At 49.8% G+C, this 26,256-nt stretch overlaps 4 protein-coding genes across 4 annotated transcripts; all 4 read left to right on the forward strand.

The window, feature by feature from the left end:
- Window positions 1-140: 140 nt before the first annotated feature.
- Window positions 141-1,924, forward strand: HOXD12 (homeobox D12). Its single transcript, XM_026123160.2, has 2 exons — window positions 141-1,054; window positions 1,320-1,924. The coding sequence occupies exons 1-2, from the start codon at window positions 493-495 to the stop codon at window positions 1,556-1,558; spliced, it is 801 nt and encodes a 266-aa protein (XP_025978945.1). The 5' UTR covers window positions 141-492; the 3' UTR covers window positions 1,559-1,924.
- Window positions 1,925-4,685: 2,761 nt separating this feature from the next.
- Window positions 4,686-24,571, forward strand: HOXD9 (homeobox D9). The gene is made up of 3 exons (XM_026092633.2): window positions 4,686-5,175; window positions 22,837-23,445; window positions 23,879-24,571. Exons 1-3 carry the CDS (start codon window positions 5,109-5,111, stop codon window positions 24,118-24,120), a joined length of 918 nt encoding a protein of 305 aa, XP_025948418.1. The 5' UTR covers window positions 4,686-5,108; the 3' UTR covers window positions 24,121-24,571.
- On the forward strand, window positions 7,332-9,688 carry HOXD11 (homeobox D11). Its single transcript, XM_026092654.2, has 2 exons — window positions 7,332-8,330; window positions 8,897-9,688. The coding sequence occupies exons 1-2, from the start codon at window positions 7,718-7,720 to the stop codon at window positions 9,130-9,132; spliced, it is 849 nt and encodes a 282-aa protein (XP_025948439.1). The 5' UTR covers window positions 7,332-7,717; the 3' UTR covers window positions 9,133-9,688.
- HOXD10 (homeobox D10) lies at window positions 16,464-19,607 on the forward strand. The gene is made up of 2 exons (XM_026092623.2): window positions 16,464-17,335; window positions 18,730-19,607. The coding sequence occupies exons 1-2, from the start codon at window positions 16,594-16,596 to the stop codon at window positions 19,005-19,007; spliced, it is 1,020 nt and encodes a 339-aa protein (XP_025948408.1). The 5' UTR covers window positions 16,464-16,593; the 3' UTR covers window positions 19,008-19,607.
- Window positions 24,572-26,256: the final 1,685 nt, after the last annotated feature.

The raw sequence follows: 26,256 nt of genomic DNA on the forward strand, positions 1-26,256 counted from the left end.
GCGTTCACTGCCCGCAGCTGCCCGGCGCGGGCGGTGCGGGCAGCGGGGTCCCGCCGGCCCCGGCGCAGCCGCTCGCCTCGGCGGGCGCCGGGGCCAGGGCCGGGGTCGGGGCCGGAGCACGGAGGCTGCAGCTCGGAGCCGCAATGTCTCCTCTAAGACTTCGCAAATATTTGTTTCCCCTCATCTTTCCGCTCGCGTTGCAGCTTTGCCAGCCAGTCCCAGCCACTTTTATAGCAGCGGAGACTATGTTTTCCCCTCCCCCTTGCAAGCTAGGTATTTTCATATTTCAAGTGTTATCATAAGACTTTAAAAAAAGGGGGAAAAAAAGAAAAAAAAGGGGGGACTCTGTGGCTCGGTGGCTGGAGGCGGTGCTGAAATTACCGGCTTTGAAGAACCTGTCTGCAAAGTTTCGTCCAATCGTTTTAGGCTTTCCGCTTATTCCCTGTTGTAACTAAATACTGCTGTAAGAACAGCTGAAGTCCTTTGTTGGAAATGTGTGATCGCAGTCTCTACAGGTCTGGCTACGTTGGTTCTCTCTTGAATCTGCAGTCTCCAGATTCCTTTTACTTTCCCAATTTGCGGGCTAATGGCAGTCAGTTGGCGGCTCTGCCCACCCTCTCCTACCCGCGGAGCTCGATCCCCTGGACTTGCTCAAGTTCGTGCGCGGCGCAGCCCCCGGGCCACGCGTTCAGCGGCTCCTCGCAGCCTTACCTCCCAGGCGCCGTTCCCCTCAGCATCAGCTCCAACAGCAACAAAGAGTGCCTGGAAGAAAACAATAAATACTACGCCCATGATGCGAGCTCCAAACAAGAGGAGAGATGCAGGCAGAGGCAATCTTTCGCAAATGACCCAACTATTACTCACGCAGCCAACTTAAAGCCCGTTAAGTATGACCACTCGAGCCTGCAGAGAAGTTTGCATGGCTCGGCTACTCTTTTTGAAGTGAATTCCTGTGCTTCCAGCTTAAAGGAGGACATCAAGAATTCGGTCAACTTGAACCTGACAGTTCAGCCTGCAGCAGTCCAGTCATGCCTCAGACCTTCAGTGCAGGATGGTATGCCTTAAATATCTCGCTTTAGTTAGAAGCGACCTAGCGATACTTGCTTTCTAAAAGATGTCTGTAATTGTTTTCTAAACCCCCTGTTATCCATTCGGAATGATAATCGCTTAATCCGTCTCGGAGGTAGATAGGAATTGTGCTGTCAGATGTGCTTTGCCAAATGTACCGAACTAGCTTTGCCCTGTTGTCTTGCGGGTTTTTGCATATTATCTTTAATACACAGACCTGATCTGCTAAATTATCGACGTGTTTGTTGTAGGTTTGCCTTGGTGCCCCACCCAGGGGAGATCGAGAAAGAAACGGAAACCTTACACAAAACAACAAATTGCTGAATTGGAAAACGAGTTTCTCCTCAATGAGTTTATTAACCGACAGAAGAGGAAAGAACTATCAAACAGACTGAATTTAAGCGATCAGCAAGTTAAAATTTGGTTTCAGAACCGACGAATGAAAAAGAAAAGAGTAGTAATGCGCGAGCAGGCGCTTTCTATGTACTAGAGCCGCGTCTGCCCGTTCCTGCATGAACTTGTGCCCGGAGTGTTCACCCCTAGAGTAGAGCGTATTCGCGATTGAAACGAGGAAAGTGCGTTTTTAACCGTTTAAAACAGTATCTCGGAACGTGTAGGATCCCTGTGTAAATTGGCAAATACTGAAGTCTTAGCCAAAATGAAGACGACAAGCCAGACCAGCAGTGAAACCTGTATTATCAGCTTTTTTACCTTTCTTTCTCCTCTTGTATAGGATTCCTCCTGCTTGTTTCCCTCTCTTTCCTTGGAGAATGAGCGGTGCTAAGCTAAAATCGATTTCTTTTAACTGTATGTAAACACCATTTTGCAGCAAAATAAAGAAATAATGCCTAGTAAAGATCTCAGCTATTTAAATCCTGGCTAGCCCCTTCATGTGTTACCATGCTTTTGAACGCGAGCATGCGGCGCTTGCTTGTTTTGTGGTTTGGAATAACCTGTTTGAGCACAGATCGGAGAAAGTGGTTAACAAATAAACCTTTTATTTATTTATTTTTTAAAGACCTCTGCTCGGAGCTGCAGATCTCGCCGCAACCCAGCAGAGCTGGCACGTGACGCCGCCGCAAGGGCAGCGCGTAACCTGCGCGGGGGCTCCGCACGCACCCGAGGGCTCCGCGCCCCTGCCGCGCCGCTCCGCTCGCCGCTGCGCGCCCGACGGCTCTGCCCACCCGGGCTGCCGAGCCGCCCCCGAGGGCGCGGGCGGAGGGGGCTGCCCGCTCACATCCGCGGGCGCGTTGCCGCTTGCGGGAGCCGCCGGCCGGGGCGGCGCGGCGCGGGAAGCGCCGGGGCTCCCGCCGCCCCCTCCTTCTCCCGCTCCTGTCGGCGAGCCAGGCCGGGCAACCCCCCCCCCGCTCCGCGCAGGGTCCCGCACAGCGAGCCGCGGGGAGCCCGCACCGGGCGGCCCTGCCCGCGCCGCCGGGGGCCGCCGTCGGGGCCCTGCCCGGCTCCGCCGCCGCCGCCGCCGCCGCCTTTGGCCTTGCCCGGCCGCCGCCCCCAGGCAGAGGCGCGCGGAGCGCGGGCGGCGCGGCCCCCCCGGCCGGGCTGAGGGCACCGCAGCCGCGGAGCCCCGGCGCGCAGCCGGCGGGCCTGGCCGCGCTGTGCGCCCGTCCCCGCAGCCTCTGCCGCCGAGGGCTTCACCGCAAAAGGGGGAGGGGGGCGGTGTCGGTTTTTCGCCCGGCTAGAAGCCTCGGAGGCTGGACCCCGGCAGAGGGGCCGGGAGCGCTGCCCAAGTCGCTCGGTTGCTGTTTCAGAAGGAGAAAGAAAGGGGTTTTCCTGCATCTTGCTGACCGGTTTCCTACGCCTGCAGCCCCGGGCTGCGCCGGGACCCGAGCGCTCAGCCCGGCTGGGGAAGCCGAGCCAAGGGAAATGCTAGGTATTGCCTTGGTCTGACATTTCAGGGGAAAAAAAAGTCCCGAGGAATTTTGGGTCCACATTAAAATGTCTTTTGGCTGCAATTTCCACGTAAATCTGTTTCCAATGAAGCGGCGTTTCCACACGCGAAACCTTGGGTTGCCTCTCCCAACAGTAACAGTAATTCACACTGGCGGAGCCTGCGTTATTCTCGTGCTTTTCTGGTATGGAGTACACTCAAATATGGTTGTTCGGGACTTATTCAATAAGGCTAAATAATTACAGTGGAAGGCACGCAGAAGTTACCTATTTATACAAAATTGCTGCCTTCCTGAAGGCAGTATTCCGTAACGGGCATATCTGAACTTTGCTCCTACCCAGCCATGTGCTTGCAAGTGCTGTTTTGCAAAGGGCACAGCGGTCCCAGGCCATTTTGGAGCTAACGGCTGGCTTTCTAGCAGAGCAGAGCTGCAGCCATCTTCCCGCAAGGTCGCAGGGGAGCCGCAGAGGTGGTGTTTCGGAGCGAGAAGGGAAGCCGCCCAAACTTGGACGCCCATTTCTCGCCGTCCAAAATGGCCATTGTTGCCGCAGTGCCCAATGCAGACAAAAACCGGCCTCGCCGGCCGCGGGGGGGGCTGCCAGTGGAAAAGCGGAGGCGAAGAAATGCGCCGGGAACGCTCCCCAAATGAGCGAGATGCACACCTATCCACATCAAACCGGAGGCACCACCTCTAAGCCCTTGGAAATCTTCGAGGCGTTCAGCCCCTGTACTGCGAGCTGGCGCATTGCGGACAATAAAAGTCTCTGCATTCAGTAGCATTTCCCTAATTAAAAAAACTAGAAGCAGCCCCCATGATGCAAGCCAGGAGAAAAGCAAAAAACAAATAAAGCCCCTTTTCTCATTCCCTTCTGGAATACTATTCAGTCCCGCTGCAGTCCATGAGAAATGGACCCTTTATTCCGTCCTTCCCTGTCCCAATCCGCCCCAGTGCAACCATTCCCTTTTTTGCATGTATGATGCGAAATCTGAGGAGCAACCTCGGATGAAAAGATGTGAAAGGCAATGTATTATTTATCAAACGTATGCGATTTACGGCGATAGCTTGTTGTAAAGCCTCTAGTCTAAGCCGCTTAGGAAGGGAGAAAACAGGTTACAAAACAGAAGAGAGAGGATCTAAGATGCTAGGTGATGCAGAAGTATGTGCCTTAGCTGTGTTCGTATGTGCCTGTACGCAGACCCACGCGTTTCGGCTGCGGCCGCTCCGCGTCAGCATGCGTGCACCCCCGCAGACGTGCGTACTTGCGGGCACTCGCTGCGGGCACACCTACGCGCCCGCGGAGACGCCGCGTGGTTTCGGGCGTGTGCCTGCTGGAGGTCTCGGCGGCGGCCGTCGTTGCGGGCAGGCGGCGAGGCGCACGTCCATGTAGCCCGCACGCAGGCAGCGCTGCGTGGGCGCCCCTGGCAGCGCGGTGCCTGTGCGTGCGCGCCTGTGCGCGGCCAGCGCATCTGCGCGCCACACTGCGCATAGGCGCAGGAGATGCACACGGGCAGGGTCCACTTTGGATGCTAAACACTTGGGACAGATTATTTTCGCGTCTCCTCAGCTCTGTCCGCCCCCTCCCCCCGGGCTCCTGGGTGTACGCGTGTGCGGCTGTGTGCGCTGGGCTCCCCTCAGCCGCAGCATACGTGTCTCGGTCCTGCGCAGCGTGCGGGCGGACATCTCGTCCTTTATTTACGCAGACATAAACATCTTCGCATTCCGACCGCAGCCTAAACGCGATAAAGCCCTTCCGAGGGGGCTCTCCATTCCTAGCACTTTGATAAGGCTGGAAACGCAACTCTGATTGCTTGAAATGGCTCTGGATGCCTTTGTGTTTCCGAAAAGAGCATAAATAATTAAAGTTTGGCAGGGAGGAAAAGCTTTCTTGCAGAACTGTAGTGGCAATAAATGAAATGACTCAGAATCTCTTCTCCAGTCAGTTTTTACGAGAGCTGCCAGACAGTGTCTGTTCACGTTCTCCAGATACTAGGGGCGCCATAACAAAGTTAAGGTCAAGTTAGTGTCTTATCTTGGGTGGCACAAAAATACCGCATCTTCTCCAGCCGGACTGGGTATATTTTTAAATCCGAATGTTTTGCGAGTCGTCTTAATTTTCACGGAGGGCTTTTGGAAATGTCTCTTGGACTGGAATACTTGCTATTTCCAGGCAACGATTGCAGATGTTTCAAGACGCCTAACGGTAAAGTACCCGCCTGAATCTGTACATGATGTGCATTTATGTTTCGATGCTATTTAATCTGCTTAAGGCAAAAAAGGGGGGATGCAATGCTCAGAGCTGGGCTGGGAACCGACCTCAGGGTGAAAATGCTCTGACGGGCAGGACCCCCAAGTCCGCCTTGTTCCAGCGGGGTCCCTGTGGCGATATTGGACTCACATTCCCCAAATTAGATTGCTTTTTAAGGGACTGTTTCCTCAAAGGGCTGTTTTCGTATTAACAAATCGTCGCCATGTCTTTGAACTTGAATTAGTTGAAACCGGTTGGCTCCTGCGCCAAAATTTAATTGATGCTGGGCTTTCCGCATCGAAAGGAAGGTGCAGGATTCTGGCTAAGGCGTAATTAGCTACTTGAACGGTGAGGAAAATGAAGCTCCAGAGCTTCCCAGAGCCACCCCTCATGGTGAGATTGGCGAGCAGAAACCTGGGGCACAATCCGAGCGGATCCTTGCCCTGGGCTGCTGCAAGCACAGGGTGGTAAGTGACACAGGAGCCATTTTAACTGCGCAGGCATCGTTTTTAGGAGGTTGTTCATGTGTTGCAGCGAACTCGAACAGGCTCGAAAGTTGCCGATAAAGGGAGGAAATGGTGGTTTTGTGTCTGGGTTTCTGTTGATACCTTGCGAAAGTCTGTCTGCTGGGAGCAGTCTGTGGCATTGGTGGCGATCTGCAAGCGAGACACCAGAGCAAAAAATACAGTACCGTGGGAAGAAAGAAAGAAGGAAAGGAGGAAGGAATAAGCTGGATGTTTGCTGTCTGGTTTTGGTCTTTCGGTGGCTCGGAAGGGCAGGCGGGGCGCCTCTCCGGGAGCTCCCTGGCAGCCCTCGGGTGCTGGGGGCACGGCGAGGCTGAGGGCGGCGGCGGGGCCGGCAGCGGGAGCAGGAGCAGCCCGGGGCGCAGCTCCCCCTCGCCCAGCGCCGCCGCGGGGCCCCGCCGAGCCCCACGGCCGCTGCGCGCCCTCGGCGGCCCCGGCACCGTCACGGAGCCCCGTTTCCCCGCCTGTGCCCCGAGCTGCGCCCGGCACTTCGCCCGGCTGCCTACCTGCCGGGCTGCCGGCTTGCCGGGGGCCCTGGCGGCCGCCTCGTCGCGGGGCTCTGTGGCCTGATGCCGGGAGGCAGCGCCCTGGTAGCGGGGGCGGCCGTGCTCGGCGTGGGGAGCGCAGCCAGGTCTCGGGCTGATCCGGAGCCCGGCATATGGCGGGGCTCCGCTGCCTATTCTGTGCAGTGGGGGGGGAAAGCATTCCCATAGAGAGCTGGCAAACGTTTCTGGAATGAGGAATTGCTCGAGCATAGGGCTATTGCTGGAGCGTAGTGTTTATTCTCTTTTCTTTTCAGCCTTTGTGACTCGGTTTGTGCTCGTCTGTGTAAAATAATATTTCAAGGAGGAAAAGAAAACTGACCAAAATGAGCCCTCGAAGGCAGGGCAGCTGTGGGGCTGGCGGGTCTTGTGTGTGTCGCCTGCTCCCAACGCTGCTTTTCCCTTCCAATGAAAGTGAACATTTTGGTGGGAGTTGGAGGCACGGGAACAGAGGTCACTTTGTCTGCTGCTCTGCTTCCCAAGGAAACCGTGCCTGGTGGACTTCTTCTCCTGCCCTAGCCCTTTTCTTCCCAGAAGAGCCCGAAAATATCTCCTTTTCATAAAAAAAAAAGCTACTGAGAGATGTTCTGTTTGCATATTTCTCATTTCAGTTTGTCTCTGGCGCCGTTATACAAGCGCACAGTGCCTAAGCACAGGCTTAAGCAAGGGAAAATGAGGTGATCGGGACTCATGCTTTGAATTTCGTGACCGGTTTTGATGCCAACTGTGGATTGCTGGAGCCGAGCGGGCAGATTCACTCGTACGATAGGATATGTAAATGGGACTTGGCTTTCCTGAGTGAACTATCACCCTCTAATCGCCTGTGCAAGCCGCAGCCAGCAAGTATCACTCCTGCTAACAGGGAGCGATCACGTTACAGAGTCGGGGTCGCCCGGCTTGGCGCCCACACCCCGCAATGCGAAGGCACCTTTGCTAGCGCCGCCGCGCCGAGCCCGCGCCCCGCGGCAGCCGTGCCCGGCCCGGGGGCTGGGGGCAGCGGGCCGGGGGCCCGGGGGCCGGGGGCCAGCGGCGGCGGGGGCGAGCCGCAGGCGCCCAGCCGGGGGCTCGGCAGCGGGACGGCGCCTGCTCAGGTGATCAGCCCCGCTACCTAGGCTCAGCTCGTCGCCTGGCGAAAGACCGAGGGGAAAAACCGACTGTGTTTGTCCAAATGCTGTGCTCATCTCGGCGTGCTGGGAGGGCTCTTTGGCGAGATCTTAGGAGTCTTTCCGACGGGCTGATATAGATATAAGGACATTTCTACATCGCGTCACGTGACATAATTACCACTAGAATCAATCAAGATGAATTGCACGTCAGCACACGGTGGGGATTTTTTCTTAGTTGATCCTGTCCAAACCCTCCTGTGCAATAGATGGATCTTGTTCCATGCATTGAAGCCTCCTGGTCGCTCGCAATCGCGAAAAGGAAGACATGACTGAGTTTGACGATTGCAGCCACAGCGCATCCAATATGTATCTGCCAGGGTGTGCTTATTACGTCTCACCGTCAGATTTCTCGACGAAACCCTCTTTTTTGTCGCAATCGTCTTCCTGTCAAATGACTTTTCCTTATTCTTCTAATTTACCTCATGTCCAACCTGTGCGCGAAGTGGCATTCAGGGAATACGGATTAGAGCGCAGCAAATGGCAGTACAGGGGCAGTTATGCTCCGTACTACTCCGCCGAAGAGGTGATGCACAGAGACTTTCTGCAGCCCGCGAACAGGAGGACGGAAATGTTGTTCAAAACGGACCCCGTGTGCGGCCACCACGGACCGTCTCCGGCCGCCCCCAACCTGTACAGCGCCGTGGGCAGGAACGGGATCCTGCCGCAAGGCTTCGACCAGTTTTACGAGGCGGCCCCCGGCCCCCCGCACCCGCCGCCCGGCGAGGGCGAGGGCGAGGGCGGCGGCGGCAGGGGCGACGGCAAGCCCCACCACGGCGGCTGCAGTAAAACACCCTCCAGCCAGGACAAGGGGGTGACACCCGCCAGCAGCGCCGGCTCCCCTTCGGGGGAGGCTGTTGCAGAGAAGAGCAACAGTTCAGGTAGGCATCAGCAGTAAACCGGGGGCAAGAGTACAAGGCCAACACTTTGTCAAGCCGCATTTTATGTGCGATTTTATAAGCATCCAAAGGATTTTATATATCCTATAAGATTTCCTTTACCGTTGTAAAGCGTGTTTACGATAGGAAACCAATTTAGGTGGGCTTAAGGTATTCTTGGAAGAGGATATTAATTGTTATTAAATTGTTGATTTGGAGGGGGGGAGACAGCGAGCTTTCACAGGTAGTGCTCAGAGCTGCCTTCGTTTCAGAGCTGAAGGTCTTCGTTTGTTTGGGGGGGGGGAAGAGGAGTTTGAGCAACTTGGAATATTTCCAGCCCATTTAAATATCTCTCCGTAGTGCTCGAAGTGCTCTCTTTTAAGGACAAGTTGGGGAATATTCTCTTTTTTTGCTAAGTCACCCAGAGAGCAAAAGCCCCATGAGTGCTTTCTGAACTGCTGGAGGGCTGCTTTCCGGGCAAGGGGATATTGTCAAAGTCTCTGATCTCTTCCTAGCTGAGTGTGTTCGTAGCAGCAGCATAAATCAGTTTCTTCTCTCTTGAATTTCAGCAATTCCTCAGCGATCCAGGAAAAAGAGGTGTCCCTATACCAAATATCAGATCAGAGAACTGGAACGTGAGTTTTTCTTCAACGTGTACATAAACAAAGAGAAAAGACTGCAATTGTCCAGAATGCTCAACCTCACTGACCGACAAGTGAAAATCTGGTTCCAGAATCGAAGGATGAAAGAAAAGAAACTGAACAGAGATCGACTCCAATATTTCACTGGAAATCCCCTGTTTTGAAAATGAAAAAGAAAAGGAAAACAAAAGAGAGAGAGAGAGAGAAAAGGAAGAAAGAGGAAGAAAAAAAAAAGAAAATCTCAGTCTCTCTGACCTGCCATCTGAATGCAAATGTAAATTGGTTTACATGACACATCCACCCTGCGGAACTCAAAGTTTCATTTTCATGTGCAACTCCACACACTGAATGGCCACTGGAGATTTCGGGGCTTGGCGGAGCAGATTCCTGATAAGGGGAAACTAGGGTAAATCCAACAGTCCATTCTCACTTTTTTCTCGCCAAAGGTGCTTTTTTTCCTCTCCCACAGTACCAGCAATGGACCTGCAGTGTGTCTGGTAGTTTTTGCTTACAATTAATTGAGTTTGGGGGGCTATGTTGTTGCTTTTGAGCTAGGGTAACACTTTCCTCCCTTTAAGTGAATGCGGTTTATTTAAGAGATGGTAAATGTACGTTCGCTATATATAAAAAAATATATATATATATATATGTTTCTATTGTCATCCGAAAGCATGGGCCACTGTCTTTTTCATGTGAATAAATGGTTTCTAGTAAAGTTAAGGTTATATCTTCCGTGCACTGTATGGGTTTCCATCTCTGAAGGATCCTAGCGTTTCCCGGGCTAGAGCCAAGTTCAGTTAAATAATAGTGGGAAGAGGTCAAGGCGGATGATTTGAAAGGCGTTTTAAACAAATGCTGGTTGAAACCGCGAACTCTCCTTTTGTAGGTACGTGCAGCCTTCCCTGTTCCCCCGAGTGCGAGGCAGAGCAAACATGGCTGTCTGCAGACCATCACTCGTGATGGTGCTGCGATTACTATAAACAACGAAAAAGGCTTTTTAACTGGTCAGGCTCCCAGTAAGCCCAGAATCCCAAACGCCAATGACTGTTTACTCGCTAGGGAAGGAGCCGGCAGCGCGAGGGCTCGCGGCGGTGCAGACCAGAGGGAGCTATAAACAACTGGCACTAGTGGAAAAGGGGGGAAAACAGACAAGTTTGGAGCCGGAGGGGTGGATCTTGCGGACGGAGCTGGCGGCGCGGGCGCGGGGGCTCGGCGGCGGCGGGTGGGCTGCGCGGCGGCGGCGGCGGCGGCGGCGCTGCGCCGGGCCCGGCGCTGCCTCTCCGGGCAGGATGCGGCGGAGGTCCCCGCGCCTGATGCGGCGTGACCTGCCGCGGCTGTTTACAAAACCTTGAACTGTCTAGACAACACCATAAAACCCGAGGGTCTAAACAGCTTAATTGGGTTATATTATACACCTTCTGGTGGGCGAAAAAGAGATTTCCGCAGTGTGCAATAAAGGGAAGGAGTGAGAAAAGAATTTGGCTTTTTTTGAATAGGACGAAGTGGCTCTCCCTACGCTCGCATCCAGCGAAGGCAAACGCTGGCAAATAAGTCAGGAAAAGCCCTAGAATTAAAAAAATCGAGGCGTGGAGCCGGAGGGACGCATGGCGAAAAAAAATTTTTTTTAAAACTCTTTAGCAAGAAAAACATAAGTGTATGCCTTTGAACTTCCAAAATGTCAAGGTCATCACCTTTAACCTTTCTGAATAATTAGGCGCCTTAAGGTTCCTCTGTTATTTTCAACCACCACCCACTCTCTCTCCCTGCCTGCCTCCCTCTCTCGCACACGCACACGCACACACGCGCGGATCACCGCGGAGCTGGCCAGATTAGCAAATGCACCGTAACGCACAGAAAACCCGCGCCCCTTTGAGGTGAGCTGCTGGGCAGCGGCCGGGGAGCATGGCCCCCTCCGGTCCCCCCGGCGAGAGAGGCGCCGGCCCTCCGCGCTCCTCCCCACCCACTCGGGGCCGGCAATTAACCCAATATCGCACTTTTCCGCAAAAAAATATTTCTGCCGCTCGGAGAACAAATGCGAGGGATGTAAGAAATCGCTTGCAATGCAGGGAGAAAGATGATATTTGTACAGAGTTGTTCTCCGGGTGTGCGTTTCCCCACAACGCCTCTTATTTAGAAACGCACAGAGTCTCAGGGAACGCCTAAACGCGTTTCGCCTAAGCTTATAGCAAAATTCTCGCGTCTCTTCTGAGCCTTAATCCACAGGGCAAGAACAAGTTGTTTGATTTTCTGTTCCTTGTAGTGCTTTATAGCTTATTTTAGAGGATTATTATCCCTTTAAAATGTTAAGATACCGCAAAAGAGGGCCGTGGAAACCTAAACATACTAGTATTAATCTTGCAGAAATGTTCAATTATAGCAATGTTAAGTTTCTATTTAAAAAAGAAAGGAATAAACGCGGGGCTGAAAGGCAGATTGAGCTGAAGAGAAAGCCAGGGAAGTGGGAGAAATTCCCTCGTGCTTTGCCACGAAAAGCCACAGGAGGGCGCGCTCATGTGCTGTAATGCTCACAATAGTCCTGATGTTCAAGTATATTTTCCTCCTAATAATAATTCCACTGCTAATAAAATATCTAATATATAAGTAACGATAAGATTTCAGGGCCTTCCAAATGAGAAAATAAAGCATCAAAAAGATTTATTAAACAAATAACCCATAACCGTGACGTGCTCGAGAAATATGCCACTTTAAAAGAATTTTTTTGGTCGTAATCTTTTATAATGCATCTGAGCTTTAAAAATACCCATAATTTTAAGAAAAAAACCAATGATATTCAGAATTCGTTCACTAGAACGAAAATCTATTTACACTTCTTAGGACAGCCTTAACGCGGCTAGAAGAAAAGTAATATAAAAATCCTGCGTCTTCCCAGTTTCTCTTTCAATTCGTATTCAAAGCTTTTTAAAAATAAACCTACAGGTAAAGAAAGCTTAATTTAAAAGAGCGTAATCTATTTAAACGCGAGATTAGCATTAGATCCTGAGAGTGTCTATTTTTAAAAGACAGAGAGAAAGGGGGGGGAAGATATTTTTAATATCCGAACATCATCCTGCCAAGTAATTGCTGAATGAAATCTCTCTCCTTTAAAAACGCTATGGAGATCTATTAAAATGGAACTAGATATTAGAAAATTAAAGCGAAGGTTATGAATTTCCTGGCCATTCTCCAGTGACCGAGCATGTTCCGTTTTTCTTTTTATTGCGTTTTGTTTTTTCCTCCAATACGCACTTTTAATAGCAATCACACCAAAGAAAAGGCTTCGCTTCTCTCCGCCGTTTGGCAGAATTCATCGAAATCTATTTCGCGTTGGCTCAGCCATATTCCGCGTTTTAAAAGCCCCATCTCTCGTGAAAGCATTTGTTGGCACTTTGTCCGCTGAAGTTTTTTTTAGAAGTTCATTGTTAAGAGTTTCCTAGAAATAGCCTTTCCGTCTGCAATAAAATGGCATTGTACAATGTAAAATAATGGGAACCTTTGACGCTAAAGGTAGCGCTTGTAACCGCATCCCGAGCCCGAAGGAAAAGCCCCCGGTCCATCGGTGGGGTTACCTATTTCGAGAGGGAAATATTTAGCAAAGTTTGTTTGTTTGTTTGTTTTTCTTGGCTTTAGAGAACCCGCACCAACCCCAAATCCATTAGGCTGCTATGAGGTGATGCTTTAACCGCTCGCAGTTACAGTGAGGCCGCTCTCAAAGAACGTAAACGAGGGATTGGAGCCAGTATGTGCTGTTAATTAAAATTAAAAAAAAAAAAGTTGAAGATGGAAGCGCTGCTTTGTTCTTTTTTGAATCATCAAGTAAATGTGATGATTCCGTGGGAGTCCATAATCTCTCCTATTCTTTTTTCCCCCTTTCTGTGTTATTCCTTAAAAAAGGGTTGGGAGCTATCTCCAAATGTCTTTGGGCTTGTCCTTCTTGGAGAACGAATAGGAGATTTGCTTATTTTCAGATAAAATTCCAGATTTGGCAGGAATCTGCCGAAAGATAAATACGCGACCCAAAAGCAGAGGCTGGGTGCAGCATCCCCGACCAGCCCACACGGAAAAGCTCACAGCACCAGGCAGGCGCTTCGGGGTGCGCTGAGATGCAGAAATACAACAGGGGACGAAGTACGGCTTTGAGCGAACCTGGGAGCACGGTCAGCGCTACCGTGCGAGCCCCACGCTCAGAAATGACACCTTGAAGGAAAGGGCCAGCGAGCTATTTTGTGTATTTTATAAGCTTTCGCATTTTAAACATGCTAATGTCATCAGTATGTGGTTCCCCCCCTCAAAAAAAAAAAAAAAAAAAAAAAATCCAGGGTATTTGAGCCCTCAACCCAGACGTCGACTCTTTCTATGAAAATATGGCACATAGAAATCTGGGCAACGTGACAGTTTCATTATTAAAAGAAGAAAGGTCACAATATTGCAGCCAATTTTTTTCCTTGAATAAAAAATATTCTTCAATCTCCCTTCAATACGACAGCGTGGTATAAAATATACAGTCCGCGCGTTAAAAGATAGCTTAAATAAATTGCTGAAATCGACTAAATGAAAGTAATATTCCTTACAGGCTCCTGGGCTCCAGCCTATTTTTTAAAGAAGATAATTCTCGCAATACCTTTGTTACTGAAGGCATCTGCAAAATATCTAGCCTTTTTCGTACCTCTCTCCCATCCCCCTCCTATAATGAGGCACAAACAGAGCAAATTGCAAGTATGGGAATCGTCAGCACAGTCGAGAAAAAATCATATCACGAGTAATAAGGTTTAGGAAGATAAGGCAATGAAAATGAATCCCTCCAGCCACGTCTTCTAACCTCAAGTTTTTAGCCCTGACATTTGCTAGAGGAGAGAACTGTAATGTCCACCTATGCTTTATTACGAATAGTAATTTACATCTGCATGGACCCCTTGGTTGGGCTTTTTTCCACCCCCATTCGGAAAAATATGGTGCTCTGAGAGCAAAACCTTTATATTAATGTGGCTTGTATATCTCATTTATTGCACAATATTGATTTATTTATTAATGTTAATTACTTGATTCCATTTTAATATGATTTAAAACAACAGTGACATTAAATGCCCAGAGCCTAAGTCCCCAGTTCCCCAGTGACTCTCGCATGTTTATTCAACTTCTATTTACATCAAACTTTAACTTTCCTACTGTTCATTTTCAATAAAAAATTGCTGCCCGCTTTTAAAACAACTCGTGATTTATCGTGAGCGAAGGGTCTTACGGAGCTGCTCACCAGTCCTGAATGCGATATTTAAATCATTATCATCACAGCCATCATCTGAGTTTCCGTGCAGTGACATGCAAGAAATTCATATTTTCAATTAAAACCCGCGCGCCGGCGCGGACGAGCGGGAGCCAAGGAGTTAGCTCCTCCAGCACGACGAGGCTGGCGTGCCAAGCGGTTAAGGCTTAGCTTAGTGTTTTAACTTTACTATTGGGCAAAATCCACAGCAAAGCTCTGGGATAATACTTCAGTTGGGATATTTCTGGGACGCTCTTTTCTTAAAGTGTAAATAAAGATTATGAAAGACCCATTTGATGGGCATAAAATTCCTGATTAGATTTAACAGTCAAGTCTTAAACTGCGTCAAGGAAAATAGTATTTTGTTTCTTTAAACTCGGTGGGTTGTCTGGGCTGTTGTTTAAAAAGAGGAAATTGCTAGAAAGCAAGGGGGGGACCCAGTCCTCAAAGCGGGAGCGTCGCGGACGCCGCTGCAGCTTGTTTCCGCGCTCAGACAAATCTTAGCAATGGCTCTGATAATGATCTTAAACATACATGTTTCCGAGAGCCCCGTTCCCGTGCCGAGACGTCAGCGGCCGTGCGGCGTGCTCGGCAAGGGCAGAGGGCTGTGCAAGGCGCAGGGATTGCGGCAAAAAATCTTAAAAGCAGCGAATATTGCGAAGGTAATATTTAAACTCTCCGGCAACACAGAAGCTGGAGACTGCAGCTATAAAAGACGCTGGCTCTTAACCTGACAATGATGTTGTATTTGAACAGCTGCGATAAGGTTTTAAAAGGTCTGTCTCATTGCCACAGCGAAATTTTAAATAGGGTTATTGTTTCCAGCAGTGTAAAGTGTACGGTAAAGTGCAAAACATTCAAACGCCCGGAAACAGGCGAAAATCCAAATTCGCGCTCGCGGAATATGCGAGTTTTCAGCCGTGTAAAAGAGGCACGTACAATTTTGAAAAGCCTTTCACGCGCTGCCTGCTTCTGGCGATCTTGGAGAGTGTTTTGGTGCTAGAAAGGCCCCAAATAAACAGCCAGATGGATCTGGAAGAAAAATTTTCAACAAGTTCACTTTGCGTGGATTAGAGTCCTTGACAGCATTAATCCCAGATAAGAAATACTCCAGGTTGAGAAGAGTATAAAAAAAAAAAAAAAAAAAAAGAGAGAGAGAGAGAGAGAGAGAGAGAGTAAAAAGAGTAATAAATAGTTTGTGCTATCACTATTTAAACTGTAACAGCTTCGGGTGTAAATATGGGTACGAAGTGGGAGGAAAAACAGTAAAACACGTTTAAAGTGTTGGAACGGAAAAATCTAATTTGCCAACTAGGCAGTTGCTGTTGCCTTCTGTAATTTTTTTTTTTAATATTCCAGCTGCATTTATCATTCTTCCCGGGGGAAAAAAAATAAAAGGACAGAGAAAAAGGAAAAAGAAAGGAGTTCCTCGAGCAGTGGCGATATGCCTATGAGTTTCTGTATGTTTATTAATGAGCAGCACCACAGAAGGAGAAATTATCTCGGTGGTGCTTTCAGCGAGCAGGGCAAGGAGAAAAGGTTTTTTTCCGCCAGCAGCGGTGAGGGAGCATTGTAAAATAATTTTAGGAATCCGGTGCAACTATAAAAGTGAAGTTATGACAAAAGCCTAGCTTTTAATATTTGACGATTTGTGTTAAAACAAAAATTGACCTTCTCGGTTAGTAGCGAGGGAAAAAATCAATGGTATAATTTTCAATAATTCATAACGCGCCCGCCATTATGCTAAATCTTAACTATTAATCTTCCCCTTTACAAAGTCGCGATTGATTTGTTAATAAAATATCTTCCCGTGCGTGGCAACAGAGGGTATAACTCTTTAAAAAGCTTCAGAAGCAAGAAAATTACCAAGGAGCCCGGGAATGTAGATGAGGCTTTTATTGATCGCCCCTGATTCTCCTTAATACGGATTAATAAATCGCGCAACCTTTTGTCCCCCCGCGCTTGTCAGGCCGCGGCGCGCGGCGGGCGGCGCGCAGGGGCCGCGCGGCGCGGCGGGCGGGCGCGGGGCGGGCGGGCGGGGGCGCGGGGCGCGGAGCGGCCGGAGCCGCAGCGCGGGGCGCGGGGCGCGGGGCGCGGAGGCGCGGAGGCGCGGAGGCGCGGAGGCGGCGGCGCGGCGCGGTGCGGTGCCGGCGCGGCGGCCTAGGGGTCGCTGTTGACCGCGGCGGGCGCGGCGGGGCGGCGCGGCGGCGCGTCAGCGGCGGGGCGGCGGGGCGCGGGCCGGCGGCCGCTGCCATTGGCCCGGCTGTCATGTGGTCGCGCGGAGGCATCCGCAATTACACGGGAATGTTTTCCTAGAGATGTCAGCCTACAAAGGACACAATCTCTCTTCCTCAAATTCCTCCCCAAAATGTCCTTTCCCAACAGCTCTCCTGCCGCTAATACTTTTTTAGTAGATTCTCTCATCAGTGCGTGCAGGAGTGACAGTTTCTACTCCAACAGCGCCAGCATGTATATGCCACCTAGCACAGACATTGGGACTTATGGGATGCAAACCTGTGGACTCCTACCGTCTCTGGCTAAAAGAGAAGTTAATCACCAAAATATGGGTATGAATGTACATCCTTATATACCTCAAGTAGACAGTTGGACAGACCCGAACAGATCTTGTCGAATAGAGCAACCTGTTACACAGCAGGTCCCCACTTGTTCCTTCACTACAAATATTAAAGAAGAAAGCAATTGCTGCATGTATTCCGATAAGAGAACAAAACTCATTTCTTCAGACGTCCCTTCCTACCAGAGGCTGGTGTCTGAATCATGCCCCGTTGAAAACCCCGAGGTTCCTGTCCCAGGATATTTTAGACTGAGCCAGACCTACGCCACTGGGAAAACCCAAGAGTACAATAATAGCCCTGAAACGAGTTCAACTGTAATGTTACAGTTAAACCCTCGCGGCAGCTCCAAACCGCAGATATCTTCTCAACTTCAGATGGAAAAGAAAATGAATGAAAATCCGAACAACCAAGACAGCACAGCTAAAGTCTCTCAAGTGGAAAGTCCCGAGCCCAAGTCCACGTTGCAAGACGAAAGGAGCTGCCTGCCTGAAGGCTCTGTGTCCAGCCCAGAAGTCCAGGAGAAGGAGAGTAAAGGTCTGTATGATCGAGTTTAAACCGTAACGTGGTGTAACTCCAACACGCCAGCATCATAAAACACGCTCTAATATACTAACAAGCATCACAGCCATCACATTTAATGATAAGGAGTATCGGGCTGCAGGTGCTGTCTCGCTGAAGATTTTGGCAGGGAAAAATGCTACACAAAAGATTCCAAAGGTTTTCTCTCTATATTTGCCTCTCCCGTGCATGCAGACAGTCTCTGCGATGCAGAGAATATGTGTGTGTGTGAGGGCTCCTCGAGGCACTGCAGCATCCGAAAGCAGCCAAATACCTTTAAAAAAGCAGGTCTGGAGGTTGTAAAATACGACCAGCTCAACTTTTCTCTTGTAATATTTCGCTGAAATATTTTCACTGAGCCTAGCTGCGGTCTGATTGCATTTAAAGTTAATTATGATCCTGTTAAAATAGGTGAGAAATAGGTGCTACCAAGCTGGATAAAGTTTTAAACAAATGTACGATGAAAACAGCAGCCCGCTGTCTGCTTGATCAAAACGTGGAATATTTGAATGTGCTGCTTTAGATAACCTTGCTTTTTGTCTCAAAAAGTGCAACATTATTTTGAAATGCGTTTGAAAGCTAAAGGTCGTGCTTATCTAATTTTATTTTCCCTTTAAAAGTACACTAAAGCCTTTATTTCGAACGGCGTGTGTTGAAGGACCCCAAAACGGGAAATTTTCACCTATAAAAATGTACTTTGCAACCTCTAGGTCAATTTTTATCCTATGTGTGCATGGAGATTCTCTTCATATGAATTATATTTCATAATCCAGGTCTAGGTTGATGTGGAACAGATTTCTTTCTGATGGAAAAAAAAATCTAAAGGGAAAATGGAAATAAAAAAATCCGAGGTGGAGGGTATTAATTTCAGACGCATCTTTTTGGCTGGGAAATTGTGTATGTCTCTTTCTACGGGTGTTTGTGCAATTCAGCTGATGATTTAGGGGAAGCTGATACGAAATATATCGTGATGGTATTTTGTAATTGAGAGATTTTCTTAGCAAGTGTCGTAGGAGACCGAGTCAGCCATGGCCAGGCTAGACCCGTTAAAATGCTACCAGTGGACTGATGGCAGGTTAAATATTGTGCAAATGCTAAACGCCAGCTGAAAACTTTAGATAGCATTTCCAGAGGAGCCAGGGGAGAGAGAAAAAGCTGAGAGGTAGGGTATCGTGTTGAGTGAAGTATTTAACATGAGCCTGGCAGCAAGTAATGTGTGTATTCCAGTGTCCACACCTCATGCTAGCGATGTTTAATACCCACATTCACCATATCTGCCAGACACGGCAGAGGAGGGTTCATGGCCAAGGGTACACTCTAACAGCCTGAGGTATTTTTGATTTTTTGTTCTTCTTCTTTGATTTTGATAGAGGAAATCAAGTCTGATACTCCAACAAGCAATTGGCTAACTGCAAAGAGTGGCAGAAAGAAGAGGTGTCCTTACACTAAGCACCAAACACTGGAATTAGAGAAAGAGTTCTTATTCAATATGTATCTCACTCGAGAGCGCCGCCTAGAGATCAGTAAGAGCGTAAACCTCACTGACAGGCAGGTCAAGATTTGGTTTCAAAACCGCAGAATGAAGCTCAAGAAGATGAGCAGGGAGAACCGAATCCGAGAACTGACCGCTAATCTGACCTTCTCTTAAAGCTGCCCGGGGTGCGCGCAGGCAGCCAGGGGCGCAGCCCCGCCGCTTGCTCAATGCAGGAGAGACTTTGACAAAACCCTTCATTTTCCATTTTTTTTCCGATAGAATGTGACTCTTCGTCCTTATTTTAGCGCTGCAAGTGAATATGTATTACTATGATGAGTATATATAAAACCTAGCACGTGTAATTTATTTTTGTTCTCATCGTAATGCAGGGTAACTATTATTGAATATGATCATTTGGTCTTAACTTATTGGAACTGTCGAACATCCAAACAATGTGACTTTTTCATGTTTTTACTAACAAAATGGTATTTATGTGGGGCTATTACACGGGCCATAACATTTTGAGTACATTCAATACTTTAAGAAAAAAGGGGGGAAAACTTTGGGGAGGGGGGGAAAGAGAAGCACATTATAATGTAACTATCCTCTCAAATGAACTTAGAGATTGTCCTTCGTAAGATGGAATATTTCATCCTTCTCCATTGTAGACATTTTCTTGTGGTGCATATGTGGAATAGTAGTCGTTCAACAGCAATATGTCCTTCTTGTGCATGTTCTATTCGCATGTATAATGCAATAAACTCTGTAAACTACTGCGGTTCCTTTGGTTTTCTACAAATGTCTAAAGTACAGATGCAGGCTGGCTTCCTGATCTTTCTTTATCAGCAGCTCTTTGGACTCATGTACCTTCTTTCCCATTTTCTGGTCTTTGTGTGTGACTGCCTCGTTTTCTTTCTTTCCTTCTTTTTCCCTTTTTTTTTTTCTTTTTAGGGGTGGGGTGGAGACTGGGGCGGGAAATGATGTAAACCTAATTCATTTATAATTGTGCCTGTAAACAAATGATTAATTGATAAAATGTTGTGTGATGTTCGCAGTCTGACAAACTGATTCCAAACAAACAAAAAAAAACAGAAAAAAAAAGAAAAAAAGCGTAGTAAAATATTATGACCCAAACTGGACATCCTCATCCAATCAACTCATAAATGGTAAGTGATAAAAAATCTTTCTACTACAAGCTGTCAGCATTATATGTGTCATTTTATTTGACGCTAGCATGTCGATTTAAAAAATAACAGTCACTGTGTGCTTACGATGGGTAGACTTGGCTTTCGTGTCTTTACTTGCTTTAAAAAAATCATCATACCAAATGCAAAGCTGGGTACGAACAAATGTTAAGGAGTTCAGTTCTTGGTCAGCTGAAGAGCTTTCAGAAGATGGTGGATGGGGAAATATTCCCCCAAACAACTGGCAAGGTTGGGCTTTTTGGCAGAACTGCTCTCAGGCGTGCTTACAAAAGTGCCCCAGTCTCTGCAAACCTCCGTGTGTGACCCTGCACCATTTCGGTTTGCTCAGGCGTCGTTTTATTTCAAGCAATTTCATGTTAGCAGCACACATGCAGAGAATGAAGTTCACGACTCTTAACCCTTTCTGCACATAGCTGAAAAATACTAATAACAAGGACTTTGCCTGGAAGCTGGGGACGGGCGTGTGTGTGTGTGCGAGCGTGCGAGCGCCTGTGTGTGCGAGGAGAAATCCTCAGCAGAACTGCAAAAGGCTTGCAAATGAACATGACTCCAAACTGAAGTGCAAATACTTGGGCATTCTTTCACCTTCAAGCAGTACCGCAAAAATAGTGTGGCTACTGTCTCCCCTTGGAAACCAGCTTGCTCACAATTAACGCCCATTCCTTCCCTAAGCTGTTTCTAAATCAAGAAATCAGAGGCAAGATAGTGCCAATGTTTTCTGACTTGGTGACACTGATGCAGCTCATATTGCAGCTGGTGGCCTTGCATTTTGCCCGATTGTCGCGGATATTTCATTTAAGGAAATGCTTTTTCATGTGCACGCTTACTGGTAGGGTAGAGGTATATTTTCCTCAAATCAAAGCATCACCATTTTGAAGCTGCGGGAGCGGCGAGCACATAGGTATCGTGGTTTTCTCTGGTTTAAAAAAACAAACAGAACCGTGCTAAAAAAAAAAGACATTCATCTCTTTAAATATTATATACACTTGAACTATCTTTTCTTTTCCTTTAAAGATACTCGCTACATCGCCAAAGAAGTTTCGGCAGTGGGAACTCATTAGCTGGCTCCATACCAAGTGTTTAAAGTATATAAAAAGGAGGTTCACTTTAATCCGCCTGCTTTATCAATTTCTATCTGTGTGCAGCGAGGAGCAGCTCCTCGCCATGCAGCAGACCCTGCGTCTGGAGGAAATAAAAGAGAAGTATCAAAACGCGAGTGAAAATGTTAAAGCAAGATGAGCGAAAATTAAAAGCAAAATAGGAGGAAAGAAAAGGGGAAGAAAACAGCCTAGGAGAGTAATAAATCACGAAATAAACAGGAATTTCAGCCCCTTCCTCATACCGGCCCGCGAGTAGGAAGTGTTTTCTCGGAGCTGTTGTTGCGCGTCCTCGGCGGGCTCTGCCCGGCTCCCCGACCCTGCCCGTCGCCTTCCCTGCAGCGCGGCGCGGCCGCCTTCCCCCGCTCGCGAGCGCAGCGCTGGGCAGAAGTCCCCGGTAGCCTGGGTCTCGGTGCCAGCCCGGCAGCTTCTCGCCCGGGGACGGAAAACCGGCCCAGGAGGGGAAAGGGCGGGGGGGGGGCAAAAACAAAGCCGGGTCCCTCAGCGCAGGCATTGAACGTGGCCGGGGGCTGCGCGGCGCGGCTCCCCCCGCGCCATCGGCGCCCCAGCAGCTCTCCTGCGCGGCCGCCTCCGCGGGCCGCGGCCTGGCCACCGCGCCGACCCCGCGCTCCGCGGGCGCGGTGCTGCCGGCGGCGGGCGCGAGGCCGGGCTGCGCCGGCCGGGCTCGGCTCGGCGGCCCCCAATTTCGCAGAGCCGCAGGCGTGTGTGGAGCAGGGCGTCAGCTGTGCGCGGAGACGCAGGCTTTGCTGTTTCCATCCGTCCATTTTATTAGGGACACATTAATCTATAATCAAATGCACCTCATAAAATTTTTATTGAAAGGCATAAAATCATTACAGAGGTCTTCCACCTGTTTTAAAACAACACAATGGACATCTCTTTTAAAAAGTGTATTCTTTCCATGGAAACTTCCTGCCAAAGGGGGGGGCGGATTATAATACCCACACATGCTCTGAAATATGGAAGTACCGCAATGTGCTTTTACAGTAACATTTTCCTGTTTTATGAGAAGTCGTTACAGTCCCAGCTTGCGATGGTTTGTTTTTACAGGCAAGAATCCCCCCTTCCCAGCGGGTTTCCTCAGCAGCTTGGAGCGCGATTAGCAAGCCGGGGCTGCGGGATTTGTTTAAACACCCTGCCTCTCATTGATTAAGAAATGAATGGCAGAAATCGCTCAAAGGAGGTGAAGAAATAGTCCGCGCCCGCGGCGGCCGGGGGCTCAAGCGCGGCCACGCCCGCCGCGTCCCGGGCAGCGGGCGGCGGGCGGCGGGCGGCGGGCGGCGGCGGCGAGGAGGCAGGCGGCGGGGCGGCAGCGCGGGCGGTGCGCGCGGAAGGGCGGGCGGGCGGCGCGGTGCGGCGCGGTGCGGCGCGGTGCGGCGCGGTGCGGTGCGGGCGCGCACCCGGCGGGCCGCGCTGCGCGGGTGCTGTTGTTGATGATGATTTTTTTTTTTAATCACAGCAGCCCCAGTTTAGCGGATTGATTTACTCGCAGTATTGGTAAATATGATCACGTGGGCTCCGCAACCAATGGTTGAGGGTTGCAGTCTGCAAAATACTACGATTGTTCTCAGGGAGGGTATCATATACAGTTAACAGTGTAACCTTTTATATGACTAAGAGGGGAGCCTAAAATGTCGTCTAGTGGCACCATAAGTAACTATTATGTCGATTCTCTCATAGGCCATGAAAGCGAAGAAGTTTACGGGAGTAGATTCGTCCAGGGAGGTCACAGTGCGACCTCCAGGCCATCAGGTGTTGCAGAGAGTTCAGATTTTTCCTCCTGTAGCTTTGCACCAAAATCCACCGTGTTCTCCACCTCCTGGTCCACGGTTCACCCTCAGCCGTCTGCGGCAATGACCGGGATCTACCACCCCTACATGCACCAGCCCCACTTAGGGGCCGGCGACACCGGCCGCTACGTGCGCTCCTGGATAGAGCCCTTCCCGGGCTTCCCGGGCGGCGGCGGCAGCGGCGGCGGCGGCGGCGGCGGCGGCAGCTCCGCGTCCAGCTCCGGCTCCTCCAACGGGCGCCACTACGGGATAAAGCCTGAGACGGGAGCAGCCGCCTCCTCGTCTTCCTCCTCCTCCTCCTCCTCCTCCAAAAGGACTGAGTGCTCCTCGTCCCGGGAGTCCCAGGGGATCGGTGTGCCCGAGTACACGTGCAGCTCCTTCCTCCAGGAGCCCCGGGAGAAGGCGGCTGCCGGCAGCTCCAAGGACCCCGCCGCCTGCAGCCACAACCCCAGCCCGAGCAGCGATCTGAAGGAGGAGAAACAGCAGCAACTTGACCCAAGTAAGTGGAAAAAAAAAAAAAGAAGGGAGAGAGAGGCAGAGGGAGAGAGACAGGCAAAGAGAGGGAGAGAAAGAAAGAAAGAAAGAAAGAAAGAAAGAAAGAAAGAAAGAAAGAGAAAGAAAGAAAAAAGAAAGAAAGAAATTGCCCCTTTGATTTACTGCCGAAACCTGTAAGGCTCGAATGTGCAAAACTGATAGTTTTACTAACCTATAAAAACGTCTAGACGCCTACCCCAGCGCAAGCAGCAACAAGCACCCATAAAAGACTCCACATAACCACCTACCATCAAGACATCATTTGTACAGTAAACAGACTGGGGCATTAAGGCTTTTATGATAATTCCTCCAAAGTTGTGAAAACAGTCCATCCTTCGTTAAATTAATTTAACGACCTTTCTTTCCCCCCCCTTCCCTATATACCTCCCTTCTTCCAGATAACCCTGCAGCAAACTGGATCCACGCTCGTTCAACGAGGAAAAAGCGTTGTCCCTATACAAAGTATCAAACTCTGGAACTGGAAAAGGAATTCCTCTTTAACATGTACCTCACTCGAGACCGCCGTTACGAAGTAGCTAGGATTTTAAATCTCACAGAGAGACAGGTCAAAATCTGGTTTCAGAACAGAAGAATGAAAATGAAAAAGATGAACAAGGAGAAAGGCAATAAAGGAGACTAACGCTGGGGTAGAAATGCAGTTGGGGAATATTGCTTTGGGATTTTTTCTGTTGGTTTGGTTTGGTTTTATTTTTCCCCCTGCCCCCCTTATCCCCGATGCGTTTCTCCTCCTCCTCCTGCGTCCCCCCCCACCCACCCCAGGAACTTTAAATCAATCTGGTCTTTTTTAGATAGAAGTGAAACGTGGTCTCTGTCAGGTATTTGGGGAAATTTTGTCTTGCTCGCCAACGTGTTTTTCAGAGTCGCTTCATCCCCCCCTCCTCCTTCCCAGACCGTCTGGTTGGTGATATTGTGAGTGCACGTTAGCTTTGGGAACTCTATCTAATGTTAAATGTTTGACATGTTTCTTAAAAGTGACGTAGTCTAGATAGATACTTTGCCAAAATAAAGGTAAGGACAATAACTATAATTATGGTAATAAAATATATATTAAATCACAGTCGCTTAAATCAGCGGGGGTGTCGTGTTGTCCGTGGCTTATTAAAAGGAAACATTATCCCAAACCTGCTTCCTAGGTCTGAATTTTGCTCCTTTGCAATAAATGCCACAGCGAGGCCGTGAGACGTCCCCCGCTCGGCGCCCTCCTGGGGGGCCGTCTCCTCCGGGAAGCAGCTTTCGGCAGGCCTAGCCGCCCCCGGGCCCGGCTCGCTGGCGCCCCGGGCCCCGCGCACGCTGCGCCGCCCGGCACCCGGGCCCGGCCGAAGCCCGCTGCACTCGCCCTCCGCCGCTGCACGACCAAGTCTGCCGCGCTCACCGCGAGCGCTGCCTGCCCCGAGCCGGCCGCGCCCCCGCCGCCCCCGCCGCCCCCGCCGCCCAGGCGAGGCGCCCCGCGCCCGCGGCCAGCGCCCTGGGGAGACCGCGGCTTTCTGCGCGCCGCTCCGCAGGGCGGGCGCGGAGGGGCCGCGGGCTGAGGGCCGCCTGCCGCCGGGCCGGTCCCGCAAGCGCGCTGCGGCGAGCCGCCTTTCGGGAACCAGCGCGGTTCCGCGGAGCGTCTCCCGGGCGAGTGGGGGAAAGGCGTGCGGAGCGCGGCCGCGGAGCCGGGGAGCGGAGCGCGGCCGCGGAGCCGGGGAGCCGGGGAGCGGAGCGGGGCCTGCTCGCCCGATCCCTCCCCGCCGCCCGCGACCTCGCGCGCTTTGCTGGGAACATTCGGGAGCTGCGGCAGGACGCGGCTCCTCGCAAAGGGCCGGCTTTGTTGGCGGGGCGCGTTTAGCGACGTGTCTCATGCCCACAGCATTTATAAACACGCATGACTTTATCGAGATAATTGAGATGAAGTTCATTGTAAAAAATGCTTTGTTTAAAGAGCAACCATTAAAATGAAGGACCCGTAAATATTTACGAGCAGTTCGGTTAATTCAAGATGAAGGGGAGAGCTGCGAGACTTGGCGTTTAATGTTTTTTTACCTCTCTAAAAAAAGGGGGGCAAAAGCACATAGTGCCGGGAAAAGGTGTTGCATTGCTTCCCATCCTTTGTCGAGAAGATACCTATAATTCTTTTAAAACAGGAAGAACCGGGGTATAATAAAACCATTGAGATGGCTAGACGTCTGGAGCTAATGAGTTTACGATATGCTGTGGTGCTTTTCTTTGAAACCACCTTATTTTGATGTTTGTGTTTGTTAGGAAAAAAAAAGCAAAAATGCAGACAAACTAGGTCTTAAAATCTTGAACTATAAATTTCTATATGTCAGCGTTGGACCAAGGCGACAGACTCGAAAAAGACCCGAAGGTCACAAAACTGAGAGATTTTACAAAGTCGACTGATTTGTTGAAATGTATTTTATTGGATTTTCTCCCAGGATGAATCCTACCGTGATAGCGTCCATATTTTTGAAAATAACCATTTGGGGGGATTGATCTATAACTAACAACATGTAAACAATATTCTTGCCACAGGACACTTCATTATGGTGATTCTAGCAGAGGCTCTGGTAAGAAATTGTCACCAATCCCAAACCATCTCGTCTTAATATTTTATCTCAGGCACAATGACAGATTTAACCTTGTATATTTTTTCTCTCTCTCTCTCTCTCTTTTCATTTTTTACCTATTTCTAATATTATGTGTGTTTATTTCAAAATGGCAGACGGCAAACCAAGCGTCTCGAGCTACGAAACGCAATCCTTCCACTTAAATT

This window comes from Dromaius novaehollandiae, chromosome 7, assembly GCF_036370855.1.
Source record: "Dromaius novaehollandiae isolate bDroNov1 chromosome 7, bDroNov1.hap1, whole genome shotgun sequence".
NCBI classification, from domain to species: Eukaryota; Metazoa; Chordata; class Aves; order Casuariiformes; family Dromaiidae; genus Dromaius; species Dromaius novaehollandiae.

Bases quoted from the DNA above. Each gene is read 5' to 3' on its own strand.
- HOXD10 (XM_026092623.2), top strand. From the start codon at position 16,594: ATGTCCTTTCCCAACAGCTCTCCTGCCGCTAATACTTTTTTAGTAGAT. The intron at 17,336-18,729 runs GTCTGTATGATC...TGATTTTGATAG, and splicing joins CCAGGAGAAGGAGAGTAAAG to AGGAAATCAAGTCTGATACT.
- HOXD9 (XM_026092633.2), top strand. From the start codon at position 5,109: ATGTCTCTTGGACTGGAATACTTGCTATTTCCAGGCAACGATTGCAGA. The intron at 5,176-22,836 runs GTAAAGTACCCG...ATTCTCTCATAG, and splicing joins ATGTTTCAAGACGCCTAACG to GCCATGAAAGCGAAGAAGTT. The intron at 23,446-23,878 runs GTAAGTGGAAAA...CCCTTCTTCCAG, and splicing joins ACAGCAGCAACTTGACCCAA to ATAACCCTGCAGCAAACTGG.
- HOXD11 (XM_026092654.2), top strand. From the start codon at position 7,718: ATGACTGAGTTTGACGATTGCAGCCACAGCGCATCCAATATGTATCTG. The intron at 8,331-8,896 runs GTAGGCATCAGC...CTTGAATTTCAG, and splicing joins AGAGAAGAGCAACAGTTCAG to CAATTCCTCAGCGATCCAGG.
- HOXD12 (XM_026123160.2), top strand. From the start codon at position 493: ATGTGTGATCGCAGTCTCTACAGGTCTGGCTACGTTGGTTCTCTCTTG. The intron at 1,055-1,319 runs GTATGCCTTAAA...TGTTTGTTGTAG, and splicing joins CAGACCTTCAGTGCAGGATG to GTTTGCCTTGGTGCCCCACC.